The sequence below is a fragment of the Amphibalanus amphitrite genome, unplaced genomic scaffold, assembly GCF_019059575.1.
Source record: "Amphibalanus amphitrite isolate SeventyFive unplaced genomic scaffold, NRLGWU_Aamphi_draft 000045F_arrow, whole genome shotgun sequence".
Classification (NCBI taxonomy): domain Eukaryota; kingdom Metazoa; phylum Arthropoda; class Thecostraca; order Balanomorpha; family Balanidae; genus Amphibalanus; species Amphibalanus amphitrite.
In genome coordinates, this window is record NW_024881541.1 from 298,423 (window position 1) to 323,979 (window position 25,557).

A 25,557-nucleotide genomic window follows, 5' to 3' on the forward strand; every position below is an offset into this window, starting at 1 on the left:
TGATAAAAACTAGCACGGTATTCGTGATCAGCACCCCGAAAACCCCCATAGCAGCCACTAACGACTTTCTAACAGGTCCCGATTTTCCCGACTTTGAGGTCATTGACCTGACCTGGAAGGTCAACGGATGACCTAGGACCTTAAAACTGGGTATCATCGGCTTCCTCTCGTGACGAGCAACACGCTCGTTTTTTCCGCGAAGCTCTAGCTTGACCAGGGGCCACACGCGAGGGGGGGTCGTACAACCCCCTTTTGCCTTCGAAGGGCGCAAAATGACCTGTGCCGGCGAAGGTTAGTAGCTCTCAGCTAGGGTTGCACTAGTTGCTTACATACTTGCCTTGTCATATCACCTGACATTGTCATCGATTTAAAACGTAAAATAAGTTCATTATATGAACGGACATTTGTTATCAAAGAGATTAGGTGCAGATTTGGTGAGAATTAAGTTTGCGTGATTTGCGGAATATCGTTCTAGAAAAAAACGACACTACGTTTTTGTTTTATGTTTTCATATAAACTTTTAATTAATATAAACGTTTTATTAACTTTTATATAAATATTAAAGAAGTTAAATTAATTGATACCTTTTTTCTAGAACGATATTACGCAAAACACGCAAACTCGCAAAAACGTACGCAGAAAACGCATAGTGTAGCCAGGCCTTTAGGTGCACTCACCAGATATTCCGTCGTGAGAACGGCTATTTCCAAGGGAATCATTTTCAATTGCACTGAGAAAATATTCACTCCAAATAAAAGAGCAAAGTGGCTCCATTTTGAACCCTGATTTTAGAGTACAAGTACTCCACTTACTCTACTAAAAGGTGTAGCATGACTTCTTTTATTATGAAATGTGTAGGCATACCACCATTAGAGTAAACCACCACTTGAAAAAAAAGAGTAAATGAGCGCGTTCCTCATGGTAACCTTACACCACGTAGAGTAGTGGTAACCCTAGGTAGGTGGACTACTTCCCTGGAAAAACTGTCGAGCGAAGCCTAATTTCATTGACCTCGAGGTCACCGATGACGTCACATGTCAGGTCATAGGAAAAAGAATTATCAATATTTTGGCTTGTTTACAATTTAGGCTCTGAATACTAATACATGAGCATTCAAAATACCAAGAAAATACAATAAGCATCAGGATTGAAATAGCAAATACCGGGTTGGTCGGTTTAGTGTCGGTACACCAAAAAGCTGCCATCCAATTGACATCTCCAGTATAGGACACTTGCGTGGCTAAGGGGCTCGAGCCCAAACGTGTTGTCATTATAGCATTGCGTGTGACAGTCAGTAAAGCAGTAGACACCAGACCGGATGACAGTATGCAAATGATTGTTCTTTTATCAAGATGACACCTGCAATCCGTATGGTGCTCGTATATATGTACAGTCTGTCTTAAAAGTACCGCGCAAAGTGACGGTGGATCCATCAAGCCTGACCGAGGAAGGGCCTGCTAAATTTGGAGTCACCGAAGGAAGTGACATCCTCGTCCATCCCCCAGGTCAATTGGTTCGGTGACTCAAATTTAGTGGCCCTTCCTCGGTCGTACAGTCTGTCTTAAAAGTACCGCACAAAGTGACGGTGGATCCATCAAGCCTGACCGAGGAAGGGCCTGCTATAATTTGAGTCACCGAAGCAATTGACATCCTCGTGCATTCCCCAGGTCAATTGGTTCGGTCACTTTCAAATTATAGCCGGCCCTTCCTCGGTCAGGCTTGATGGATCCACCGTCACTTTGCGCGGTACTTTTAAGACAGACTGTACACTTCAATTCGTTTTTCATAACTGGGTTCACAACTGTGGCCTGTATCGTGTGTTGGCAGGCGTCCTGTTCAGTATTGAGGTAACATCGGTGTACTTTGCGGTGCGCAACTACTGGCGAGGGTTTTTCGCGGCTGTCTGCGGCGCCATGGTGTTCCGGCTGCTCTCGGTGTGGTTCCAGGACGAAGGTAGGTGCAGGGCGGCGCCCACACACGGTGCGCCGCCGCCGCGCCCGCTGACCGACCAGTGCGGCACGCCCGCAGACCGACCAGGGCGCCCGCAGACCGACCAGGGCGCCCGCTGACCGACCAGGGCGGCACGCCCGCAGACCGGCCAGGGCGCCCGCTGACCGATCAGGGCGCCCGCAGACCGACCAGGGCGCCCGCTGACCGACCAGGGCGCCCGCAGACCGACCAGGGCGCCCGCAGACCGACCAGGGCGCCCGCTGACCGACCAGGGCGCCCGCAGACCGACCAGGGCGCCCGCTGACCGACCAGGGCGCCCGCTGACCGACCAGGGCGCCCGCTGACCGACCAGGGCGCCCGCAGACCGACCAGGGCGCCCGCTGACCGACCAGGGCGCCCGCTGACCGACCAGGGCGCCCGCAGACCGACCAGGGCGCCCGCTGACCGACCAGGGCGCCCGCTGACCGACCAGGGCGCCCGCTGACCGACCAGGGCGCCCGCAGACCGACCAGGGCGCCCGCTGACCGACCAGGGCGCCCGCTGACCGACCAGGGCGCCCGCAGACCGACCAGGGCGCCCGCTGACCGACCAGGGCGCCCGCTGACCGACCAGGGCGGCACGGCGGCGCCCCGGATACATGTGGCGGTACTGCGGCTCCCCCTGGCCGGTCCCGCCGTGGTACATACAGGGCCTGGCTTCCCGGCGAGAGTTGACATGCTGCCAACTGGAAGCCGTCATGCTTCTAACAGTTAAATTTGTAATGTCCGGTATGACCCTAATTAGTGGCAGGGGTGTTTTCATCCGCCCTTCAGGTTTTTGGGAATATCTTAAAAATGGCCTGAGCTAGGAAGCTTACATTTTCTGACTTTTCTTAAAACTTAATTAGGCACATTCTCTTATAATTTCAAGTTGATACCTTTATTAGGGTCGATTCCAGGGCATGGGCTATTGGGAGGCCTTATTCGTGAAGCGAGTCATTGGGTTGAAGATCATGATGCTGATGCATTATAACTGTAATTATTCATTCTGTAAGCATATTAACATAATTTGTAGGTATTACAAATTCACAAGTGAAGAAGGGATGGATCATAATAAGCAATTCCAGGGAAAGAAAGGGGGGTCGATTTCACTCCCCAGCGTCGGTGCCCTGACACCGCCTATGAATATCCAATCTAATTTAGCATTTTATCACACGTTTTTTTTAAAGATATTAAGACCATTGCCAACCCGTTTCTGTGACAGCACCAGCGAAACACCCGATTACTATGTATTTCATGTACCTCCCAAATTCAATCACCTGTATCCGCCTATGAATTTCGAAATTATTATTTTTTATGCATGTCAGTTTCTGATTCATCCTGCATCGATCGGCAGTTGTTGCGTCAAAATTGGTTGAAAAACATGCAGGCCGTGGTGAGCAGTTGAAGAGCATCTAAAACTTGCAGTCCCCCTCCCTACTGCCCCCTAATTGCGTTTTTGGGACTTTTTCAAAATATAGCTCTCGTTGAGTGGAATCGAATGCCGTTCGAATTTTGAAAATCGGCCAGTTAGATCTTGAGATATCAAGGGGGGGTCCTAAACTAAACAGCCCCCTCCCCTGCCACTAATAGGGGTAGCCAGGAGCCTGCCACTAATAGGGATAAATCGGCTACGTTTTCTTCAAGAAATGTGGCGATTAGGTTTTGACCTTGATTGATTATCATTTTCAGAGACTATAACGGCCTTGTTCAAGACTGATTTCAAGGTGGACTTTCCGTTCGATCCCCAGGAGCTGTTTGTGTTCGCTCTGATTGGGTAAGAACCTAAGTGAAAATGTTTCTGGCTGCTCTGATTGGGTAAGAACCTAAGTGATAATGTTTCTGGCTGCTCTGATTGGGTAAGAACATAAGTGATAATGTTTCTGACCGCTCTGATTGGGTAAGAACCTAAGTGGTAATGTTTTTGGCTGCTCTGATTAGGTAAGAACCTAAGTGATAATGTTTCTGGCTGCTCCGATTGGGTAAGAACCTAAGTGATAATGTTTCTGGCTGCTCTGATTGGGTTAGTACCTATGTGCTGATGTTTCTGGCTGCACTGATTGGGCTAATACCTATGTGCTGATGTTTCTGGTTGCTCTGATTGCGAATTAGTACCTATGTGCTGATGTTTCTGATGGCTCCAGTCGGGTATATGCTCATGTTTTTTTTTTGCCCTGAGAAAGTGCATACATATTCACAAGACCATACACATTCTCAAATATGCTCTCACAATATAAATGCACATGCATCAACGGCCGCAGCACTTTAAATCCATTCTTTCTTAGGCTTTCCAGACTATACGTGCTGGTGTTTTTCTCACTATGCTCTTAACCCGCGACCCGTTGGGGGGGGGGGGGGGCAAAGGGCGCCCTGTGGTTTTTCGCAGATGACTCAGAAACGTCTGCGAATTTTTGCTCGCTGTTTTCAACACCTCTCCGGGCATCGCCTTTATACGGTCCGTGAAAAAGTCCTAGGTCATCTCAGGTCATGGGTTATAGAAGTCAAACTGAAGTCATGTTCGGCCACACTGTAAAAAAGTTTAGCACCTCCAAGCAGCTAAATGCACTTAAGTACCACGGTAAAGAACGAGCACCACCCACCGGCTTAAATTAAGCAGGCTAAGAGGGTGCTAATTGAGTTGTTTATTTTTAGGGCCATAAAAATCGTAGCACCATGGCTTCTGTATGGGGCTAACAAGATTTATTTATTTGTTTATTTATTTATTTATTTATTTGGGGTCAAGGACAACAGGCATACGTGGGCCCATGTAATGTCCAAGCACTCAAAATCAGTCAAATGTTACACACAAACACTGGGACAAAAACATTGCAACTACGATACAATTTTACAATTCTTTTATATATGTTGACACATTGGCCCTAAGTTCCCTTAAAGAGTCATGGAATACATCAGCATCAGTACACTGAAACAAAAACTTATTAACAAACGATGGTGCTCTAACAAAAAGTGACCTTTGTACCGCGTCTACTCTCGCAAATGGAACATGGAAGACACCACGTGCTTGTTCGGTGTTTCTCGTTGCCCTTGGCGCGATGAATAGAGGGAAATGGGCTAAAAGGGCTGCACAATCAGTATGATTTTTATACAATTTGGCAACAAACATAATGTCATATTGTCGACGCCTATTCTCTAGACATGCGACGCCAAATAATCGCAGCAAGTCACTGTAATCAATAGCTGATGGTGAGTCTTGACATCGAGTATAACAATATAGCCAATATAAGAAACGTTGTTGCACCCTTTCGATTCTGTCCAGGTACGTTTTTGCGGCACCTCCCCAAATAACACAACAATACTCGAGAATTGCTCTAACGTTACCATAATATGCTGTTAAAATGGGCTTCCAGCTAAATGTTTTGACCTTGTGACCGGTTTGCATCGATCTCATGATGAGACCCATGACTCTGTTAGCTTTTGATACTGTTGTGTCTATATGTTTGCTGAAAGTCAACTTGGTATCCAAAAAAACACCCAAATCCCGAATGGTTTCAACGATTTCCAGACAGGTCCCATTAATCATATAACTATAAACAATGGGATCACGTCTGAGGGTTACCCTAAATGACTTGCATTTATCAGCATTAAGCTTGAGTTTCCAGCTTTTGGACCAGTTATAAAGTTGTGTTAGATCATTTTGTAACAATGTGGTATCATTCTGTTCTGATATCACTGAAAATAACTTTATATCGTCTGCAAACATGAGACAGTTGGTTTGAACCATTCGTGGAAAGTCATTAATAAAAAGAGCAAAAAACAAAGGTGAAATAATACTGCCCTCTGGGGTACCCGAAATAACATTCTGCCATTCAGAACATTTGCCATTTACAACTACTCTCTGCTTACGCTGTGAAAGAAAAGACGAACACCATTTAAGTGCTAGTCCGCCTACACCATACGATTTTTGAAGTTTGTGAATGAGCAGCTGATGGCTCACGCTTTGAAAAGCTGAGGAAAAGTCTGTGTAAATAATATCCGTTTGCTTGCCATTGTCTAAGGAATCACATGCAGTACTCAAAAGGCAGGCTAGATTCGTTTCACATGATCGTCCTGGTATAAATCCGTGTTGGCATTCAGAAAGGACAGACTGAACATGAGTAAATAAAGTATCACGCACTACTTTCTCAAGTATCTTGCCAAAAAACGAAGTTATTGAAACTGCTCTATAGTTTGTGGGAAGGCGCCTTGAACCCTTCTTAAGTACAGGGACTATGTTTGCTTTCTTCCACTTCTCAGGAAAAATACCTTGCTCGATAGATAACATACAGATAATTGTGAGTGGAGACACTAGCTGACCCGAACACTCTTTTATCACACGAGCACTAATGTCGTCTGGCCCAGTAGCCTTATGGACATTTAAACTATCAATGATGGAGCTAACTGAAGATGCTGACACTTCGAACGTAAGCAATTCTGGTAAATCAAAATCAAACGCAGCTGGTAAGCAATCGATAGCTGGATCTGAAAATTTTGCGGCAAATGTACGATTAAGTAGATTAGCACGCTCTACATCTCCCGACACTTCAACAGCGTCATCCAGTAAAGTAGGGAGCTGACCTTTACCGCCTTTAATGCATTTCAAAAATGACCAAAATCTTTTGGGATTCTGCTTAAAATCAGCTGTAATGCTCTTCAAATATTCAAAATACTTCATGCATGATACTTTCTCTTAAATATCTTTCTGCAATTCCTGAAATAAGCGAGAGTGTCAACATTCCTATCTCTTTTCAGAGCCCGGAAAGCACATTCCTTATCAGTTAGCGCCTTTCGAACGTCAGCATCAAACCAGGGTGGGTAGTGGCGCTTATGAGGTACTAATTAAGATGCTTTTTAATTAGTACCTCATATCTAAGACCCGAGGGGTGCTAGAAAAATAGCGCCCTGGATGGTGTATTTTTAGCACACTGAGGGTGCTAGGGTCAAAAACCAGCCCTCAGGAGTTGCTACTTGTTTAGCACCTTAGCGCTTAGCACCTTCAGCTAGCACGCAAATAGCTCCTTACTATACCCCAACATACTAATGCAAGCATAACATTAGCATCTATGGACGTGAAGAGTCACGGTTGGGCATTGTGATGCAGGATGCTTTCGATCATCAGTTGTTGTATTATCCAATATCTTATCATTACCGATCACAGGCGGTCACACCATGAAGGGAGATGAACTCCTATGAATGTAGGTGTACACATTGACGAGACGATGTCAATTCGGAATTTTGGCAGAAGTCCCCTTAGGTCGCCCCACTAGCAGCACCATGAAGGGAGATGAACTCCTACAAATGTAGGTGTCCACATTGACGAGACGATGTCAATTCGGAATTTTGGTAGAAGTCCCCTTAGATCGCCCCACCAGCAGCCACGCCGATTGCGTGGTTAATCAATGATATTTCGCCGCTGCTTTTGTGACCTATATAATGAATTGAATTGGTTTCAGTTGTCAGTTTCGGAACAAAAGCGTTGCCAATAGTCACGTGATGAATGTTGCAGAGGCTTTGAAGATGCATCTTATCAATATTACTTCTGCCCCTCTTGGAAAACGCCAAAAAATGTGCAAATACAGGTATCAGTGGTGCAAAAAAAAAACATCAAAAATCGCAGTAATTCAAAGCCGTATGAAACAGCGCCACCTGCGTTTGACGTTTGAACCTTTAGTGCCCTAGTTGTACCCCAGGGCTCCATCGGAACAGGTGCTAATCATAAGCCGTTAGGCGGCACGGGCGGACATCGATAGCAGCGCCTCTATCGGTCACTAGGGAAAGCTGGGCTGTAGGCGACCGAAATACCGGCTGAGTTGTCACACGTTGAATAGGTTTATAGACATCCGTCTTGTGAAAAAGTTGAACTTTTGCCTTCAATATTTCTACAGGCAATTTTAGAAGTGTCTCCACATGGATTACAAAACCGTTTAGATTATTGTATTTACTTCAAGCCTTCCCTATTGTTCTTGACGATGATGCAGGAACTATTTCTAATTAGTGTTTCTAGCTTAGTAAAAGAACATATTGTGCAAACGATAAAAAAGCATAAAAGGAAGATTTTAAATGGAATTTTCTCTAGCAATTAATGATAAATTCTCTACAGATCAAGGAAAAGGTGCATGCTAACTGATAATTTAAAGTTCTTGGGGCCAGTTGTTTTCTTCTTTTCTTACGTCGCCCCAATGGCCGCGAATACACTTGTGATAACGCCTATCGCATCTTAATAGCAGTTGTTTAGCACAAAAAGTGCTAATCTTTTTTTACAGTGTTTACGCTAGCACCTAAGGATCCTAATTAACAGATATTTAGCACCATATATTGATATTTTCAAGATCATGAAACGGGGTGCTAGGATGCAGCACCTTCATTATTTTAAGGTGCTTTAATTAATCACGCTATTTTATAACGGGAGCTAAAACCAAGCATCCATTTCTCGAAGCATGCTTATATAAAGCATGTGGTGCTATATTTTAGCATCTGCTTTAGAAAATGCTGCTTATTTTAAGCATCAAATTTGTTTAGCATCTGAATAGCACCCTAGTAGCACCGATTTAGCGTAAAGGGAGCTTAACCTTTTTTACAGTGCATTTTTGGCCGAAAAAACTGTTCATGGAAAAAAAATCGTATAAACTCAGACACCTAGAATCGTATATCGTATAAACACCTAGAGACTAAAAAATACACCGTAGGTAGAAAAGGGATGGCCAACAAAATGCCTAACTCGAAATTTCAAAAATACCAAAATCTTTTGATAAGATTTTATAATTAAAAATTGAGATTTCTTGAGTTTTTTAATGTGAGAAAATAGAAGAAGACGGGATGTATCTGAGAAAACACTTAAAGGCAGTAGCCTTTACACATGCCAAAAATCACCAAAATATCTCTGAAACTGCGAAAGGTATATCCATTTGAAAGACTTAAAATATAGCGTCTGTACTAACGACGACGTCACATTATTTTCAGTTTTTGTGGGCTTAACCTTCGCCGGCCGAGGGGGAGGGGCGGGTGCCGCCCCGCCCCCCCCCCCACCCCATAGCGTTTTTCGTAATAGCTCCAAACACGCTGGTGGTAGAGAGCTGAAACTTGGCATACCTGATCTTTAATTCAAGCCGGATTTTTTTACACCAACCGCATTTTCGGGTCAGGTCAGGTCACTGACCTATGACGTCATAAGTGAACCTCTGCACGGTCTTCAGATGTCGCAACTTCGCAACGCCCTCACTGCCAGAGGAGCTTTCACAGGGAAATGAAACTTGCAGGATCTAGTATCCATTATGAGTCCCACAACTTGTAAATCTCGGATTTCTCCTTGTTCATATGAGGTCAGGTCATTTTCGTGACCTCACCATTATAAGTCAATGGGGAAAAATGAAAACTGCTATTCTGGAGCCGGGAACGATCTCAAACTAGCTCAAGCACACAGAATCGTGATTTTATGAACACCTTGCAAGGTAAGATGCTTCACTTTTGCAATGCTGACCTTGCGTGACGTCATTTATGACGTCATCAAGGTCATATTAGTTTTTCGTCAATAACTCCCGATCAAATTGAGCTAGCGAGTCGGGAAAGCCACCAATGGACTCAGAAAGACCTGCTGAATCGAATGATATGCGACATGACCTCTTTCGATCAACCGTGACCTAGGGGCACTGATGTGACCGTGACCTGAGGTCAGCACCCTAAATTGACCTCACTCAAACAAAAAGTATATCATTCGACGCGCCTGAGCGAGGCGAACACGATGGTGCCAAAATCGCGGCTCTGCGGCGTTTTTTTTTTGCGAAGCTATTTACCAAAAACTGAACCGTACCTTCGGGCACTTGACCTGACCTCAGAGGTCACCAGTTGACCTGGGACCTTAAAATCGGGCATCCATCTCTGCGTTTCGTAAGTGCGCACACGTTCGTTTTTCCGCGACGCGCTAGCTCCACCAGGGGCGAAACGGTATACGCCCCTCGGCCGGCGCGTATGTAGAAAACCAATAATAGGTCCGGCGAGGGTTAAAATCAGTCTAGGGTAATATTTATTATACTAATCCATCTCTTCCTGACTAGCCATGAACGTTATCGTCTCTTTTACGTGACTAATCAATCACAGGAACGTCCAGCGCACAGTAGGCGATCCAGGCGTTCTAGCGCTTCAGGGACCCAGGATACCACAATGAAAAATATAACCGTATGATGATTATTGTGTAGCCAGAATTCCTGGCAGGTGAAAAGCAATACTATTTTTGACATGCAAGGCACTTCCAAACCATACCCATCTGAACGCCACCCAGGCTCGATAGGCTGAAATATCCGTCCTTGGCCCGTGACCCGACCCTTGTTGTTGTGTGCTCTGTTACTCATGAATATCGCCCAAAATGCGTTTGAATGCAATTCAGGCTTGTACTTTTTACCTTCCCAAGCATCATGCATGCCAAATAAGTTTGGTTTCAAATTGCATATGCATTTGTATATCATTTGCATTATATCTACCCTTTAAAATGCATCGCTCCGATTCTGTTTAGTAGAATTTGGCAATGCGCAACTTTTGCCATCAGCATGATCCGGCGTTAGAATCCCCATTACCTTGTAGCGAAGCTCTTGTTCTCAATATTCTGAAGAAATTAGCTGCCACTTTTTGCGACTCTTCGAGTTTTTGTAACACATTAATGGTCGGTTTTGGGGGTAAGTCAGCTGGTGAGTAGTTAGGGGTGGTTTGGCACATCAGTATATCTCGAGAACCGCCCGACCGACTACAGTGGGACAAACATCCGATTTTTCTGATCATAAGCTACATTATTCAACCAAAAAAGTTACCAAATTTGCAAATTTTAGGGTACGAAAAGCCAAAAATAACTACACAAAAGTCGCTGTGTTTTCATACCTATATGTTCGGAAGTGTAGAACGTTGTCGTTTCTTGGACAATATCAACCAAATTTTGAGGCTAGCTTTCTCATGAGCCATAGTGTCACTACGTTTCAAATATAAGAGTTTTAGAAAATCATAGGCATGTTCAGGTAGGCAGAACAGAAGGGGGAATATTTCGTATGTCTCCGTTATATATCGTATGGTATGTTTTGCGATGATAATTTAAGACCTGCGATACGTAACAATAATGCATCTGCTGAGGAGAGGTGAATCTGTATGATATGTCAACCGTGTCAAGGTACCTGAAAAAGGTACCACCTCTGATACCAATCAACACTTTCTTTGTAAATTACCTCTTACCGCCCTTGCCCCCCCCCCCCCCCTTACAGACACAACACACTCACACATTCCTTTCACTCACGTCTTTCCTATCCACCTACTTAAGTTTGCATTGCCTCCTATTCCTCAAATATAGAAATGGAGAGACTTAGGAAACTGTAAATGTCCTGTTGAACACCTACATGGTCCTATGCAATCATATGATTGCATACTGGCCCACGTAGTTTGCAACGAATTGGGGTTTCAGTAACGAACGCCTAGTTGATCGGTACATCGGTTGATCTTGTACCTAAGTCATTAGTTATACTTTGGAAAAGGTCACAGTATTTTTCACTTTCAGCTTTCCATCCTGTCATAAGCCAATGGGGAAAGGCATTGTTTGCTTTATTGCAGATTGCAAAGAAAACACAGCAGTTTCTGATATGCAACACAATGTCAGGTGAAGCGCAATGAAATGGTCTTCAAAATGAGAGGCTCAGTTCTGTCGAGCCTAACTCGAGATATAAGCCATGACGTGCTAGAATAACGAAATCGCCTACTATGCATAGGCGATTCGATCTTTAACCAACTCACAAAATCTTACCTGAGCCCAGTTTGGCTAGTGTCACTTTGCCAAAGTGTCACTAACTGAAAGGGACACTTATGCTTACATTGGTCAGAGGTGTAAGGGTGGCTCAATACGGACCCATCTGTCGGGTCGCCATTTCCAGTGTCACTTAGCGGCAAAGTGCAGTTCTGTATGAACTGGACCCTGATATGAAGCCACTCATTTGTGTACTGTAGCCAGCATCCCGTGATCCGAAGGGCTATCAGAGTCTACGACCGACACCAATGATAGGCGTGCCATCCGCGTGTAGCAGTCTGCTGTGTTCTGTATTTCTCTGATGGGCGCCTTCTGTGTGGAACAGTCTGCTGTGTTCCGTATTTCACTGATGGGCGCCTTCTGTGTGTAGCATTCTGTCTGTTGTGTTCTGTATTTCACCGATGGGCGCCTTCTGTGTGTAGCAGTCTGTCTGCTGTGTTCTGTATTTCTCTGATGGGCGCCTTCTGTGTGTAGCAGTCTGCTGTGTTCTGTATTTCACTGATGGGCACCATTCATGTGCCGCCGGCTGGTTTGTTCCTTATTTCAGGGTTGCCACCGGCCTGATGGGTGCCCTCTACGTGTGGGTTCACCGGAAGTACGTCATGTTCATGCGCCAAAACATGTGCATGAAGAGCTTCTTACGGCAAAAGTGAGTTTATCATGCGCACTGTCCAGCACATCCTATCTGGTTTCCCTAGATTTCCTTTCCTTTTCCCCACATTTAGTTTTCCGATCTAACACTGGATAATCTAAGCGCGCAATGAACAGATTGGTACCAAGTGTGTCTCAGTCGTATACGAGCCAAATCAAGTAAACCACTATTCCTCTGTTTAGAAGTGCTCTCTGCATGTAAATACTCAGGGTCGCCTTAGTCAGATCTAACACATGATGCATGCTATTCCTTCGTGCCTGTACTTTAACCCTCGCCGGCACAGGCCATTTTGCGTCCTTCGACGGCACAAGGGGGGGGGGGGGTGGTACGACCCCCCCCCTCGCGTTTGGCCCCTGATCGAGCTAGAGCTTCGCGGAAAAAACGAGCGTGTTGCCCGTCACGAGAGGAAGCCGATGATACCCAATTTTAAGGTCCTAGGTCATCGGGTGACCTTCCAGGTCAGGTCAATGACCCGAAAACCGGGAAAATCGTGACCTGTTAGAAAGTCGTAAAGCGTGGCTGCTATGTGGTTTTCCGGGGTGCTGATCACGAATATCGTGTTAGTTTTGATGAGAGATGATGTCTTTAAAGGTAGTGTGCCACCTTTGAAAGATTTCCCATTTTATTTTTCCTAGGATAAGAAGCTTCTGTTTTTACCTAATATCGCAAAGAAAATCAAAAATGGGCCTGGAATAGTGCATTTTTCGCCTAAAAGTTTATCGGTTTTTCGATATGTATAACAACTGTAGTGGGCTGACCTGCAAACAGGCGTCGGCAACAACCGCGAATGCGGCGCACATGTGACAATAAGCAAAGGTCATTATAGAGTTACGACGTACGGGAATGAGTTATCAGCTGTCTAATCGTAGACAACACAATGTCGAGCCTTAAACTGTAAGCCTGTATTGGTATTGTTTCTTTTATTTGGCTGTCGAACATTATTTATGGTTTGAAATATGATTTTATGTAAAATAATTGATATGAAAAAGCCGTCTCTTAAGTTATGACCCCATTTCACCACACGCAAGTGGCAGAAATGACAATGATCAGCTGACGCATTTTTCTTGGCCGAAGTCAGAGCGCGCGGCCCGACGCACCACCACCGCACCACAAAGTATGAGCAGAAGCCGCGCCCAAAGCCAGGGCCCCGGTAACGTGAGGTAGCCGAGTCGGGGCAGCGTGCGCTGACCCAAGCCGGGGCCGCAGCTTTGGGCGCGGTCTACCGCATCCCCGCGGGCAGCCCCGGGCTATCACATGACACCGGGAGGACGCGCGGCCCCGGCTTGGGTCAGCGCACGCTGCCCCGACTCGGCTACCTCACGTTACCGGGGCCCTGGCTTTGGGCGCGGTCTACCGCACCACCTAACAGGCGAGTTCGAAACCGCAGGAGATGATGATGAACGGGTTTATCGAAACTTGATTGGATGAGCATATCGGTAATAGCGATTTCAGTGTGTGCATTTATTGTTCATAGTGGTGTGAAATGTGGTTGGGGTACGACCGACAACCCGTCGGGGCGAATTTCGCACTGGGGTACTCAAAATTTGAAGAATTTAAGACGTTTCCATGAGTTTTGAAGGTATGGATAAGTTCTAAAAATCCGGTTCTCCTTATCTGGGCCATTAACTCCATACGGTCCAGGAAAGCTGGCACACTACCTTTAAGCATTTAGACCAGGTCGGGTCAGGTCAGGTCAGGTCAGCCGGTAGGGGTTGTGACGGGCATTCGTAATACGTGTCAACCGCCTCTGACAGCTTCGTAACATGTTACGAAGGCACCAAAACTACTTCGTAAATGTTCAAATGGATGCTAAATTCGAATTCAGCTCCAAAAAACTAGCCTAGAAACATGTAAAACTCGAAAAAGTGAACCGAGGTCACCCGAGGTCACCAAAGGTCAATGACCTGACCTGACCTTCAGGTGACCTTGACACCCACCCTAATGCATGGGAGCAACATCAAATCACATGTTTGAACGTTTGAAACCACGAAAAGCTTGCAAACGCGCGGCTAATGCGAGCCGACATACGCCGAATCGCGATTCCGGCCAAACATGGTCTCGGAAAAGAGGTCACAGGTCAAAGGTCATTTGGGTCAGGGTCATGAAATTTTCAGGGTAGGTGTAAAATTGATCAATGCGAGGGTACTGATTTACTGAAAGTTTCGTCGCGATCGGCCGCTTTTTACGCGAGTTATTTGCGAAAAACCTTAGGGGGGGTTGCATCACCCCCCCTGTGCCGGCGAGGGTTAACCCTCGCATGTGTAGGGGGGCGGGTCGGATGAACCCCCCCCCCCCATGGTTTTTCGCGAATAACTCGCGTAAAATGCGACCGATCGCGACGAAACTTTCAGTACCCTCTCATTGATCAATTTTACACCTACCCTTAAAATTTCATGACCCTGACCCAAATGACCTTTGACCTTTTTTTGACCTCTTTTCCGAGACCATGTTTGGCCGGAATCGCGATTCCGCGTATGTCGGCTCGGATTAGCCGCGCGTTTGCAAGCTTTTCGTGAATTCAAACGTTCAAACATGTGATTTGATGTTGCTCCTATGCATTAGAATGGGTGTCAAGGTCACCTGAAGGTCAGGTCAGGTCATTGACCTTTGGTGACCTCGGGTGACCTCGGTTCACTTTTTCGAGTTTTACATGTTTCTAGGCTAGTTTTTGGAGCTGAATTCTAATTTAGCAACCATTTGAACATTTACGAAGTAGTTTTGGTGCCTTCGTAACATGTTACGAAGCTGTCGGAGGCGGTTGACACGTACTACGAATACCCGTCACAACCCCTACTGGTTGACCTGACCTGACCTGACCCGACCTGGCCTAAATGCTTAAAGACATCATCTGTGATCAAAACTAACACGATATTCGTGATCAGCACCCCGAAAAACCCCTTAGCAGCCACAATTTACGACTTTCTAATAGGTCCCGATTTTCCCGACTTTGGGTCATTGACCTGACCTGGAAGGTCAACCAATGACCTAGGACCTTAAAATTGGGTATCATCGGCTTCCTCTCGTCACGGGCAACACGCTCGTTTTTCCGCGAAGCTCTAGCTCGATCAGGGGCCAAACGGCAAGGGGGGTCCAACCGACCCCCCCCCCTACACATTGGAAGCTGGCAAACGCCGCACACATGCGAGGGTTAACCCTCGCCCGCACATGGGGGGGGGGGTGGTTGCCACCCCCCCAGGTAGTCTTTCTGCTCTGCACTCAACATTTTTAGAGCTAGAAGGCTGATTTTTCGTATAGCTGCTCCTCTATTCTTTCTTGATGTCCACTGAAAATTTCAAGTTTCTGTGATTTTTGGTTTCGGAGATATGACTTGTTTTTCAGGTCATGTCATGACCCAAATGGCCAATTCTCAACATCTTGCGTTTGCCATGGGCTTTGTGAGCTTTTGACACCCTGATTTCGGCCTTTTTTGCCAGTCTTACCTCCCACCTATCATGGAACATGTTGTTCGACGATGTATAGGGGTCAAGGTCAGGGTCAAGGTCAACCTAGGTCATCTAAGATAATTGCGTTTTAGGCAAGCTGTATTTACTTTTTGTGATTTTTTTTGACTGCATTTTTGGTAAAAGCTTCTCAGATCATGATTTCATGTAATATGGACCCAAAAACAATCGGTGCACACATCAGTATGCACACAGACACACACAGACATACAAACACATATGATTGACCTTGACCTAACTTGACCTGAAATGACCTCAGCAGCAAAATTCTGGTCGGGTAGTGTGACAAAGAGGCTCTAGCTGGCTTGGCACCAGAAAACAGCATCGTCATCGGTATTTGATAAGCAGCGCACTTGATATCCAACGGTGACCCAAAACAGCAACATTTTTTAGTTTGACCTGACCTGGAAGGTCAATGACTGACCTGAGAAGGTAAAACTGGGTATCATTGGATTCGTCTCTTCCCAAAGAATCTTTTTGGTCTTTACCGCTAAGCTCTATCTCCAACAGGAACGAAACGGCGCGGGGGGGGTGGCAACCACCCCCCCCCCATGTGCGTTCTAGGATGGGAAAATGGCATGTGCGGGCGAGGGTTAACCCGCGCATGACTGGGGGGTCCTTTACAGAGCCCCCCTCTCGTTTTTCGGCAATATCATGTAACCCGTTTGACGGATCAACACGAAACTTGCGGTATCCTCAGCGGCATCAACTTGACACCTTGTGTTAAAATTTCAACTTTCTAGCTACCACAGCTTGGCTGGAAATGACGTCAGAATGACGTCATGTCGGCTGATTTTGGTGCGAAATATTGAATTACGGCAAACGCTCTCAAGAGCTTAGTTTTAACCCGCGCCCCGCTGGGGGGGGGGGAGAATCTGCCCCCCCTCCCGTTTTTCGCCAATAACTTCTAAACGCGTTACGCCAGCGACGTCAAACCTTCAGTACCTTATCATACATTAATTTGACACGTTCCCTGAAAATTTGAGCGAAATCCGTCGGAAAATTTTTGAGAAATTGACGTTTTTGTGACGTCATGTTCGCCATTTTCGCCTCAAAAACGGCAAAATTTCAAATGCCGCTAACATCTTCATTTTTTAAGGAATCAAGACGTAACAAAAAGGTTATACGTGATTCTACTTTGTCTATCAAATGGCTATCTCGGTTTTTTGAAAATTTTGGATTTTTGCCCAAATTAAAAAAAAAACTGACTTTTTTGGGAAAATTATTATAAAATCAAAATTTTGAGTGTATCGAAAAAACGGAATATATGTCAGAGAAGTAGTCTATGTGCACCTATATACCAATTTTTAGAAGAATCGGTTCAAAAATGTGGGAGTTATTCAAAATTTTATGACGTCACGACACCAAAAATTTTGAAAAAATGATTTTTTTGGAAGTTCTAGACGTTGTACGGAAACAAAAATAGCACCATTCGATTCGCCGTGAAAAACTGCATCAGATAGACACTTCTTTAGGCCTTAACAACCAATTTCAAAATTTGACCTCACTTGACCTGACCTTGACCTGACCTCGACCTGAAATTCATCCAGAGGTGGTCCATATCACTTATTGAGTGTGCCTATTGAATTCTATGAGTAAAATGACCCATAAAACATGTGTCGCACATGCCCTTTTCTATATTTTGTTTTTGGTGACCTGACCTGACCTGACCTGACCTGACCTTGACCTTGACCTATGAATGACATTGTATGCAACGAATATTGTCTTGGTAGTCTAAGAACACGTTTTGGGCAATCGGTCTCAGTCCATTTTCCGGCAACTACGGTGCAAGGCCGATACTGTAGAAACTTACATTTTGTACCCTTGACTTGACCTTGACCTGACCTCTGACCTACATAAGCAAAAAAATTGGCTCTTTAGATCCGCCTCGTTGAGAGCTTTCGATTGCCGTTTTCCCCGTCTTTCTACGACCATCGGTTCGGAAGTTAGACAGGGGGGCAGAATCTGCCCCCCCCCCCCCAGCAGGGCGCGTATGGCTGAATAGCCCAGTGCAGTGGGGCGCGGGTTAAAGCTAGATCCAATTTCTTTGCATGAGTGGACTACAAATACACGTAGCTATCAAACTGATATCTCGAATTTTCGAAATTTTGAAAACCTGGAAAATATGTTTTTACAAATACAAAAAAATATATTTTGATTTTTTTTTTTCAAAAAGCCTTTTGAATTTTTGCAAAAACTGGAATAGTGTGATAGAACACACAATGATGAACTACTCTAGCAAGTTTTAGCCCAATGTCTTCAAAAATAGCCAAGTTATTTGCATTATTGTCAAAATTTTACAACTATATATGTTTCAAAACCATTTTCAGTACTTTTTGACATCGTACAGCAATTTAAATGGCACCATCGTGTTTCTGAGCTCAAACTGGGTCTGATAGGTACCTTTTTGTTGAAAAATTTCATTTTCAAAATTTGACCTTTTCTGACCTGAAAGTGACCTGAACTTGGGTAAATTGAGCTGAAAATGACCTCAAATGACAGAAAACATTGTTTGCGAAATCTACGAGTAAATTTGACCATAAAACATGCGTCACGTGACCGATACATGATATACAATTTTCGTGACCTAGGATGACTTGACCTTGACCTGAAAAATTCGAAGTAAAAGTTCGGTACCCTCAGGGTATCTAACGCATATATCAAGGAGTGCGTAAACCAAAAATGAGCCTGATCGGACCTGTCAGCCGGCGGTCAGAGCCTAAATTGTGAAGAAGCAAAAATGCCGATAATGTTTACTTAGACCTGACCTGTGACGTCATCGGTGACCTTTATGTCAATGATAATAGGTTTCGCTCGACAGTTTTTCCAGGGCTATCAGAAGCCCTTTGAATTTTTACGATCGGCCCAGTAGTTTCGGAGATAGAAGGGGAGGGGGCTATGGAGAGCCCCCCCCCCCCCCCAGTCACTCGCGTTATGGAAAATACCCCAGTCATACGCGGGTTAACCCGCGCCCCGTTGGAGTCTGCCGAGCAACGCGCCCTGCTAAGGGGGGTCCAATTCCCCCCCTAAGATCTCGAGAACCACGCAACATAGCGACAAGCGGCAAACGGTGTTGGATAGCTCCAACAGGGAACTACCTTGTGACTACTACCTTGTCACACGGAACCTCATGTCCCAGCGCCGCGCCTCGCTACAGGAAGCAATCTCACTCACTCACTCAAGGAAGCTGAATGAATCTAAGCTGGAAGCGGGGGGCCTAAAGGGCCCCCGTCGTATCTCCGGAACTAATAGCCGGATCGAAAAATTCAAACGGCATTCGAAAGAGCTCATCGAAATGCACGAGATAGGATATCGATGACCTTGATATTTGACCTGTGACGTCATATGAAGGTCAAACAAGGTCAAATAAGTCCGATTAGCAATGTCGAGAAGTCGGTCATAAAAATGAAATCTAAGGTTTCGAAATGAGTCTAGATATGATGTATATGATAGATCTGGCATGTGGATAGTCATCTGAGTGGATGATGGCCTGTGACGTCACAACAGAGGTCAGCCTCGACCAATCAGAAAACACTTTGGTGAATCGTAACGAAAGGCATGCCTAAAGGGACTATCCCACCTTCAAAAAAGTACCATTTAGGATTCGGAAATGTTACTCATGATATTGTGACGAATTCTGCAAGTTTTTACGCGTTTTCATTGTTTACTTTTTGGGATATTGCGACTTTTATATTTCATCGTGACGTCATTTAGATCGGATCTGTGACGTAATGAAGGATTTACTTCATGTCAATGTGGGGGAATTTTGGCAGCAAATATAGGTATTTGCTCTCAAATATGACGCGGCTCATACAATAACAAGTGTCTCTGATTAGCTTATTCGTAAATCAAGTGAAACTTCACATGCGTGACAGGCAGGGGTGCGGAGCCGGAGCCGGAGCTGGAGCCGGAGCCGCCGGAGCCGGCATATTTTGCCCGGAGCCGGAGCCGGAGCCGGAGCCGTGAAACAATATAGCCCGGAGCCGGAGCCGGAGCCGGAGCCGTCAAAAAAGGGGGCGGCTCCGGCTCCTTTTTTTAAGAGGAAAAATTTATTGACCTAATTCGGTTTGACAGTACAAGGCAGTAAAACATGTGGTATTCCAAATATGAAAGTAGCCAACTGCCAAGGCCCTAAAAACAAAAATATCCTTGTTATGCAAATACGGAAGCAACGTGTAGCAATCCTATTGTCTTTTTTCTTCCACCCGTATTTAATTGCATAGGGGATGTACTGAGTACTAGCCCTCGCCGGACCTATTGGTTTTCTACATACGCGCCGGCCGAGGGGGGGGGGGGCGGGTACGACCCCCCTCGCCGTTTCGCCCCTGGTGGAGCTAGCGCGTCGCGGAAAAAACGAACGTGTGCGCCGTTACGAGACGCAGAGATTGGTACCCGATTTTAAGGTCCTAGGTCAACTGGTGACCTCTGAGGTCAGGTCAAGTGCCCCAAGGTACGGTTCAGTTTTTGGTGAATAACTTCGCAAAAAACGTCCGCAGAGCGCCGATTTTAGCAGCATCGTGTTCGCCTCGCTCATGCGCGTCGAATGATGTACTTTTTGTTCGGGTCAGGTCAACTTGGGGTGTTGACCTCAGGTCAAGGTCAGGTCAGCACCCCTAGGTCACGAAGTTGGTTGAAAGAGGTCATGTCGCATATCATTCGATTCGGCAGGTCTTCCTGAGTCCATTGGTGGCTTTCCCGACTCGCTAGCTCAATTTGATCAAGAGTTATTGACGAAAAACTAATATGACCTTGATGACGTCATAAATGACGTCACACAAGGTCAACATTGCAAAAGTGACGCATCTAACCTTGCAAGGAGTGCATCAAAGCACGATTCTGTGTGCTTGAGATAGTTGGAGATCGTTCCCGGCGCCAGAATAGCAGTTTTCATTTTCCCCCATTGACTTATAATGGTGAGGTCACGAAAATGACCTGACCTCATATGACCTTTAGGAAAAATCCGAGATATACAAGTTGTGAGACTCATAATGGATACTAGATCCTGCAAGTTTCATTTCCCTGTGACATCTCCTCTGGCAGTGAGGGCGTTGCGAAGTTGCGACATCTGAAGACCGTGCAGAGGTTCACTTATGACGTCATAGGTCAGTGACCTGACCTGACCCAAAAATGCGGTTGGTGTCAAAAGATCTGGCTTGAATCAAAGGTCAGGTATGCGAAGTTTCAGCTCTCTATCGCCAGCGTGTTCGGAGCTAACGCGAAAAAAACCTATGGGGGCGGCACCCACCCCTCCCCCCTCGGCCGGCGAGGGCTAGAGCCGGAGCCGGAGCCGGAGCCGGAGCCGCCGGAGCCGGACCATTTTACTCGGAGCCGGAGCCGGAGCCGGAGCCGCCATGACATTTCACCCGGAGCCGGAGCTGGAGCCGGAGCCGATTTTTTATCCGGAGCCGGAGCCGGAGCCGGAGCCGTCTGAAATTTCCACGGCTCCGCATCCCTGGTGACGCGTTCAAAATGCAAATGACGTCATCAAATGGCCGTTAATAGTTAAGAGATAGGGCCTTAGCTAAGGCCCACTTTTCAAATGAAGGGAACGAATTTCTTTAACACCACGAAACTGAGGATATTGCGACCAGGATATATAGTGGTTTCTGAACCTGGCCGCCAACTTGGCTATCTCAACTCAGAACTAATGCAAAGGTTGGACAGTCCCTTTAACCCGCGCACCGACGGGGGGCGGATATCCGCCCCCCCCCCCCTGAGGTTTTTCGCAAATAGCGGGAAAACCGCGCCGCGAAATTTGGTACGACTATTCCCTCATCAATTTTACACATGGTGTGCAAGTTTGAACCTCCTACCTTTTAAGGTCAGGTCACCAGGTCACTTTGAATGACCCAACCTCAAGTCACTTTTTTGCAACTTTGTCACCGTGCCAGAGCTACAGTAGATGTGGGAGGCCTTTGAAAGTCGCAGGATGTTATAAGGTCATTAGTAGCTACAATTTGAATATCTCGGAATTTTGATATCGGTGACCTAAGGTCAGGTCAATTTCGCGACCTCCACATTATAAGTCAATGGGGGAAAAATCAACTCCCTATTTTTACCACTAAAACGGGTCGGAATGGCCCCATATACCATACATGACTTCATATACGATCAACCTTCACTACCTTGAGGTTTGTTTTGCTGTTGGGCAGCTGTGAGGTCATGTGACGTCATCAAAGGTCACCAAAGGTTTTTGGCCAATAACTCCGTACAGGAACAAGATACAGCCGCGTGGATGGTCTCATTGTGTTCAGCTCGTCAAGACGCATCGAATGATATACATGATGACCTCGAGGTCACGTGACCTGAGGTCAACCTTTGACCTTGACCTTTCGAGGTCAACATATATATTATTCGATGCGGATTGACGAGAGGATCACGATGATGCCCTTAGTTTGCTCCTATCTTGACTAATTCGAAAGTTATTCGAGAAAAACTCCATATCTAGCGCCGCCATTTTGAATTTTTTTCGACCCCTGTGACGTCATCTTTGATCTGACCTGAAAATGACCTTTGTAAAAATTGTAGATCTTGACCGTGCGTATCCGATGCCATTTACCGCTTGTCGCTATCCTGCTTCGTTCTCGAGATCTCAGGGGGGGCGGTCATCCGCCCCCTCCCCCGTCGGTGCGAAGTTGGCGCAGACCCCCGTCGGTGCGCGGGTTAATTGTGAATATTTGAGTCTTCATGAAGACATGTCATGTATATGCAACCACAAAACCTCCTTGACCATTTTTATTGAACCTTTGACGTCACAGGAAGGTCAAATTAGGTCAAAGTTTACCGGTTTACAACGAAAAACAATTTTTCCCTAAAAGTGACTTTACTCACGTAAAGCATCATATTGAGTCAGCAAGAGGTTGATAAGAATCATAAATATTACTTAAGCACAAATACCGAAAATATTTTGACGTCATAAGAACAATCGCTACTTTATCAGTCATTCAAATGGCTATATCTCAGTCAGTTTTAGATATATTTGGTTAATTTTTGGCATATGTAAGGCCAATAAGGGGTTCTCTAACATATATTCCGGTTTTTGAAAATTTCCCTTAATTTCAAAAATATCTCAAGAAATCTAAATTTTGAGTTAGAAAATCCCTAGTCTGGGGATTTTTATATTTTTGGAAATTTAGAGATTGGCATTTTGTTTGCAATGCTTTTTTACACCTACGATCCAGTTTTGAGTCGCTAAGTTGAAACCCTGATTTTCTGCGATTTTTCTCCGTGAACAACTTTTTCGACGAAAAATCGCCGAACATGACCTCAGTTTGACGTCTATAGCTCGTGACCTGGGATGACCTGGAACCCATTTTTTCAGGAGTTGTGTAAATTTGATGTCCGGAGAGGTACTGGAAGTTTCAAGTCGAAATACGCAGCCGTTTCTAAGTAATCGGCGAAAAACCACAGGGAGTGGGCCTTTTGGCCCCTCCCCCAACTGGTCGCGGGTTAATACCGATGCTAAAACAGTTTTTCCTTCCTCCCTTCCTCACTGCTCTGTTATGTCTCGTTTTGTCTTGCCTGGTTTCGTCTGTTTATTTGAAGATTTCAGCTCCAATTCTCTTTTAATTAGCGCACATGTCATAGTCCACTGTCGACTCCGATATCATAACGACGTGTTTATGTACACTGCTCGCCGACCTGTACGTGTATTTGTTAATGACGTGCGGCTGTTCCGCCGATGGTTGTTTTACTGAGGGCGTCAGGCATCAGTGATACCAATTGGTCTGACCGAGTATCCTTTATAACCTCCCTTACAACTCGCTCCGTAACCGTTCTCTGTCCCCGTTCTCAGTCGGTTTCTGCCCCTGTTCTCAGTCGGTTTGTGTCCCCGTTCTCAGTCGGTTTCTGCCCCCGTTCTCAGTCGGTTTCTGCCCCCGTTCTCAGTCGGTTTGTGCGCCCGTTCTCAGTCGGTTTCTGCCCCCGTTCTCAGTCGGTTTGTGCGCCCGTTCTCAGTCGGTTTCTGTACCCGTTCTCAGTCGGTTTCTGCCCCCGTTCTCAGTCGGTTTGTGCGCCCGTTCTCAGTCGGTTTCTGTACCCGTTCTCAGTCGGTTTCTGCCCCCGTTCTCAGTCGGTTTCTGTACCCGTTTTTCGTGGCGCTGATGGTGTCGTCGGTGACGTTCCCGCTCGGAGTGGGGCAGTTCCTGGCCGCCGATCAGACCACCCACGATCAGGTTCGTGCGTGTCCAAGACAGCAGCTCAAATACTATAATAGTCTGTTCCATATCAAGCTTGCATCGGAGTTTCTTCGGCAGATCGCTCCTCCGCTCAAGAATTTGCGTCTTAAAATGTAAGAGCTGTATATGCAGAAATCACGCACTGCTTTCAGCAGGGCACTTCGGCTGCAAGCTTGAAACGGAACAGAGTATAACAACAATTACTGCCGTCCTGTTTGCAAGATACGTGGTCATGATACGATTTCCTTTGTAAGTCAGCATTATGCATGCTAGAAATTCTGGTGCCTTTTTTCGCTAAGATGCTTCCTGGTTTCGACTTTATGTGGCATGAATTTTTATCATATAAATACGTGCTGAACCGTTTTACAGGCAAATTATCGGTTGGAAAATTAATCATGTTCCTTTAATCTCGTTCCATTTTCCGAGTGTATGTGTTTGCTGTTCGAGCAGGTGCTGGACCTATTTTCTAACTTTACCTGGTCGTCGGATAATCTGGAGATCGATCAGGCAGAGGTGGTGGCCCACTGGACCAACCCCTACACCAACTTCTACATCAACCTCTGCATCTACATCGGCGTCACGGTATGTCCTACCAACGACACTCACTGAAACACAACGACACACAGCCTGACACCAAGAACACGACACACAGCGACACACAATAACACACAACGACATACCCAATGAAACACCTAACGATACAATACGACACACAACGTAACACAAAGAAACACAACAACACACAGCGAAAGACCCAGCAACACACCTAACAACACACCTAACGACACACAACAACACACAACGACACACACAACTAGACACAACGTAAGACCAAGGAAACGTCACACAGCGACGCACAGCGATACACAGCGACACATAATGACACACAACTACACGCACACAACGACACACCCATCCACACCCAACGACACACAACGTAGGACCCAGAAATGCGATGACACACGCAGTCACACAGTCAAATATGTAGGTACCGCCGCAGTGGCGGGCGAACCGGGGGGGGGGGGCTAGCGGGGGCTGAGCCCCTCCAACTTTTCGGCTGGGGGGCTCGTAATGTATTTGAGCCCCCCCCCCCTGCTGGAGTAATCGAAATCGGAAATCTACCAACATAATTACATAGATTCATACATAGGCGCGGGAACCAGGGGGAAGGGGGCAGTGGGGGAAGCTAGCCCCCACAGCTCTGGGGCCGTGGGGGCGGTGCCCCACAACTTTTCATGAGGTCAGGAACCGTTGGGGCAGCTTGTCCTCCCCAAATTAGGGGTTGTGGGTCACAAAGGAAGAAAGCATGTAAGTGAAACATGCACGTCTTTCACTGGCTCGGCAACTCATTTGGCAGATTAAAACCTTTACTCCAGGTTGCCAAAACGGTAGTTCATTCAGCTCAGCTGAGACGGAATACCTGACTTTTTTGCAAATATTTTCGTTTTTTTTTTTTGTTGAAAAGGCTAAGGTCTGAAAAATAAGTGGCATAAACCGGTGAGAAAACTAGATTTGGGGGTACCCTAGGTTT

General features: G+C 45.9%; 1 protein-coding gene across 1 annotated transcript in view; it reads left to right on the forward strand.

Annotated features, from left to right (window-relative positions):
- The window catches only part of LOC122377464 (chloride channel protein 2-like), a 103,971-nt gene that overhangs the window by 68,993 nt on the left and 9,421 nt on the right, over positions 1-25,557 (forward strand). Inside the window, exons 6-10 of the mRNA XM_043357518.1 lie at positions 1,828-1,953; positions 3,660-3,744; positions 12,284-12,385; positions 23,921-24,023; positions 24,477-24,608. Of these exons, the coding sequence (XP_043213453.1) occupies positions 1,828-1,953; positions 3,660-3,744; positions 12,284-12,385; positions 23,921-24,023; positions 24,477-24,608 (548 nt within the window). The remainder of the gene's footprint in view (positions 1-1,827; positions 1,954-3,659; positions 3,745-12,283; positions 12,386-23,920; positions 24,024-24,476; positions 24,609-25,557) is intronic.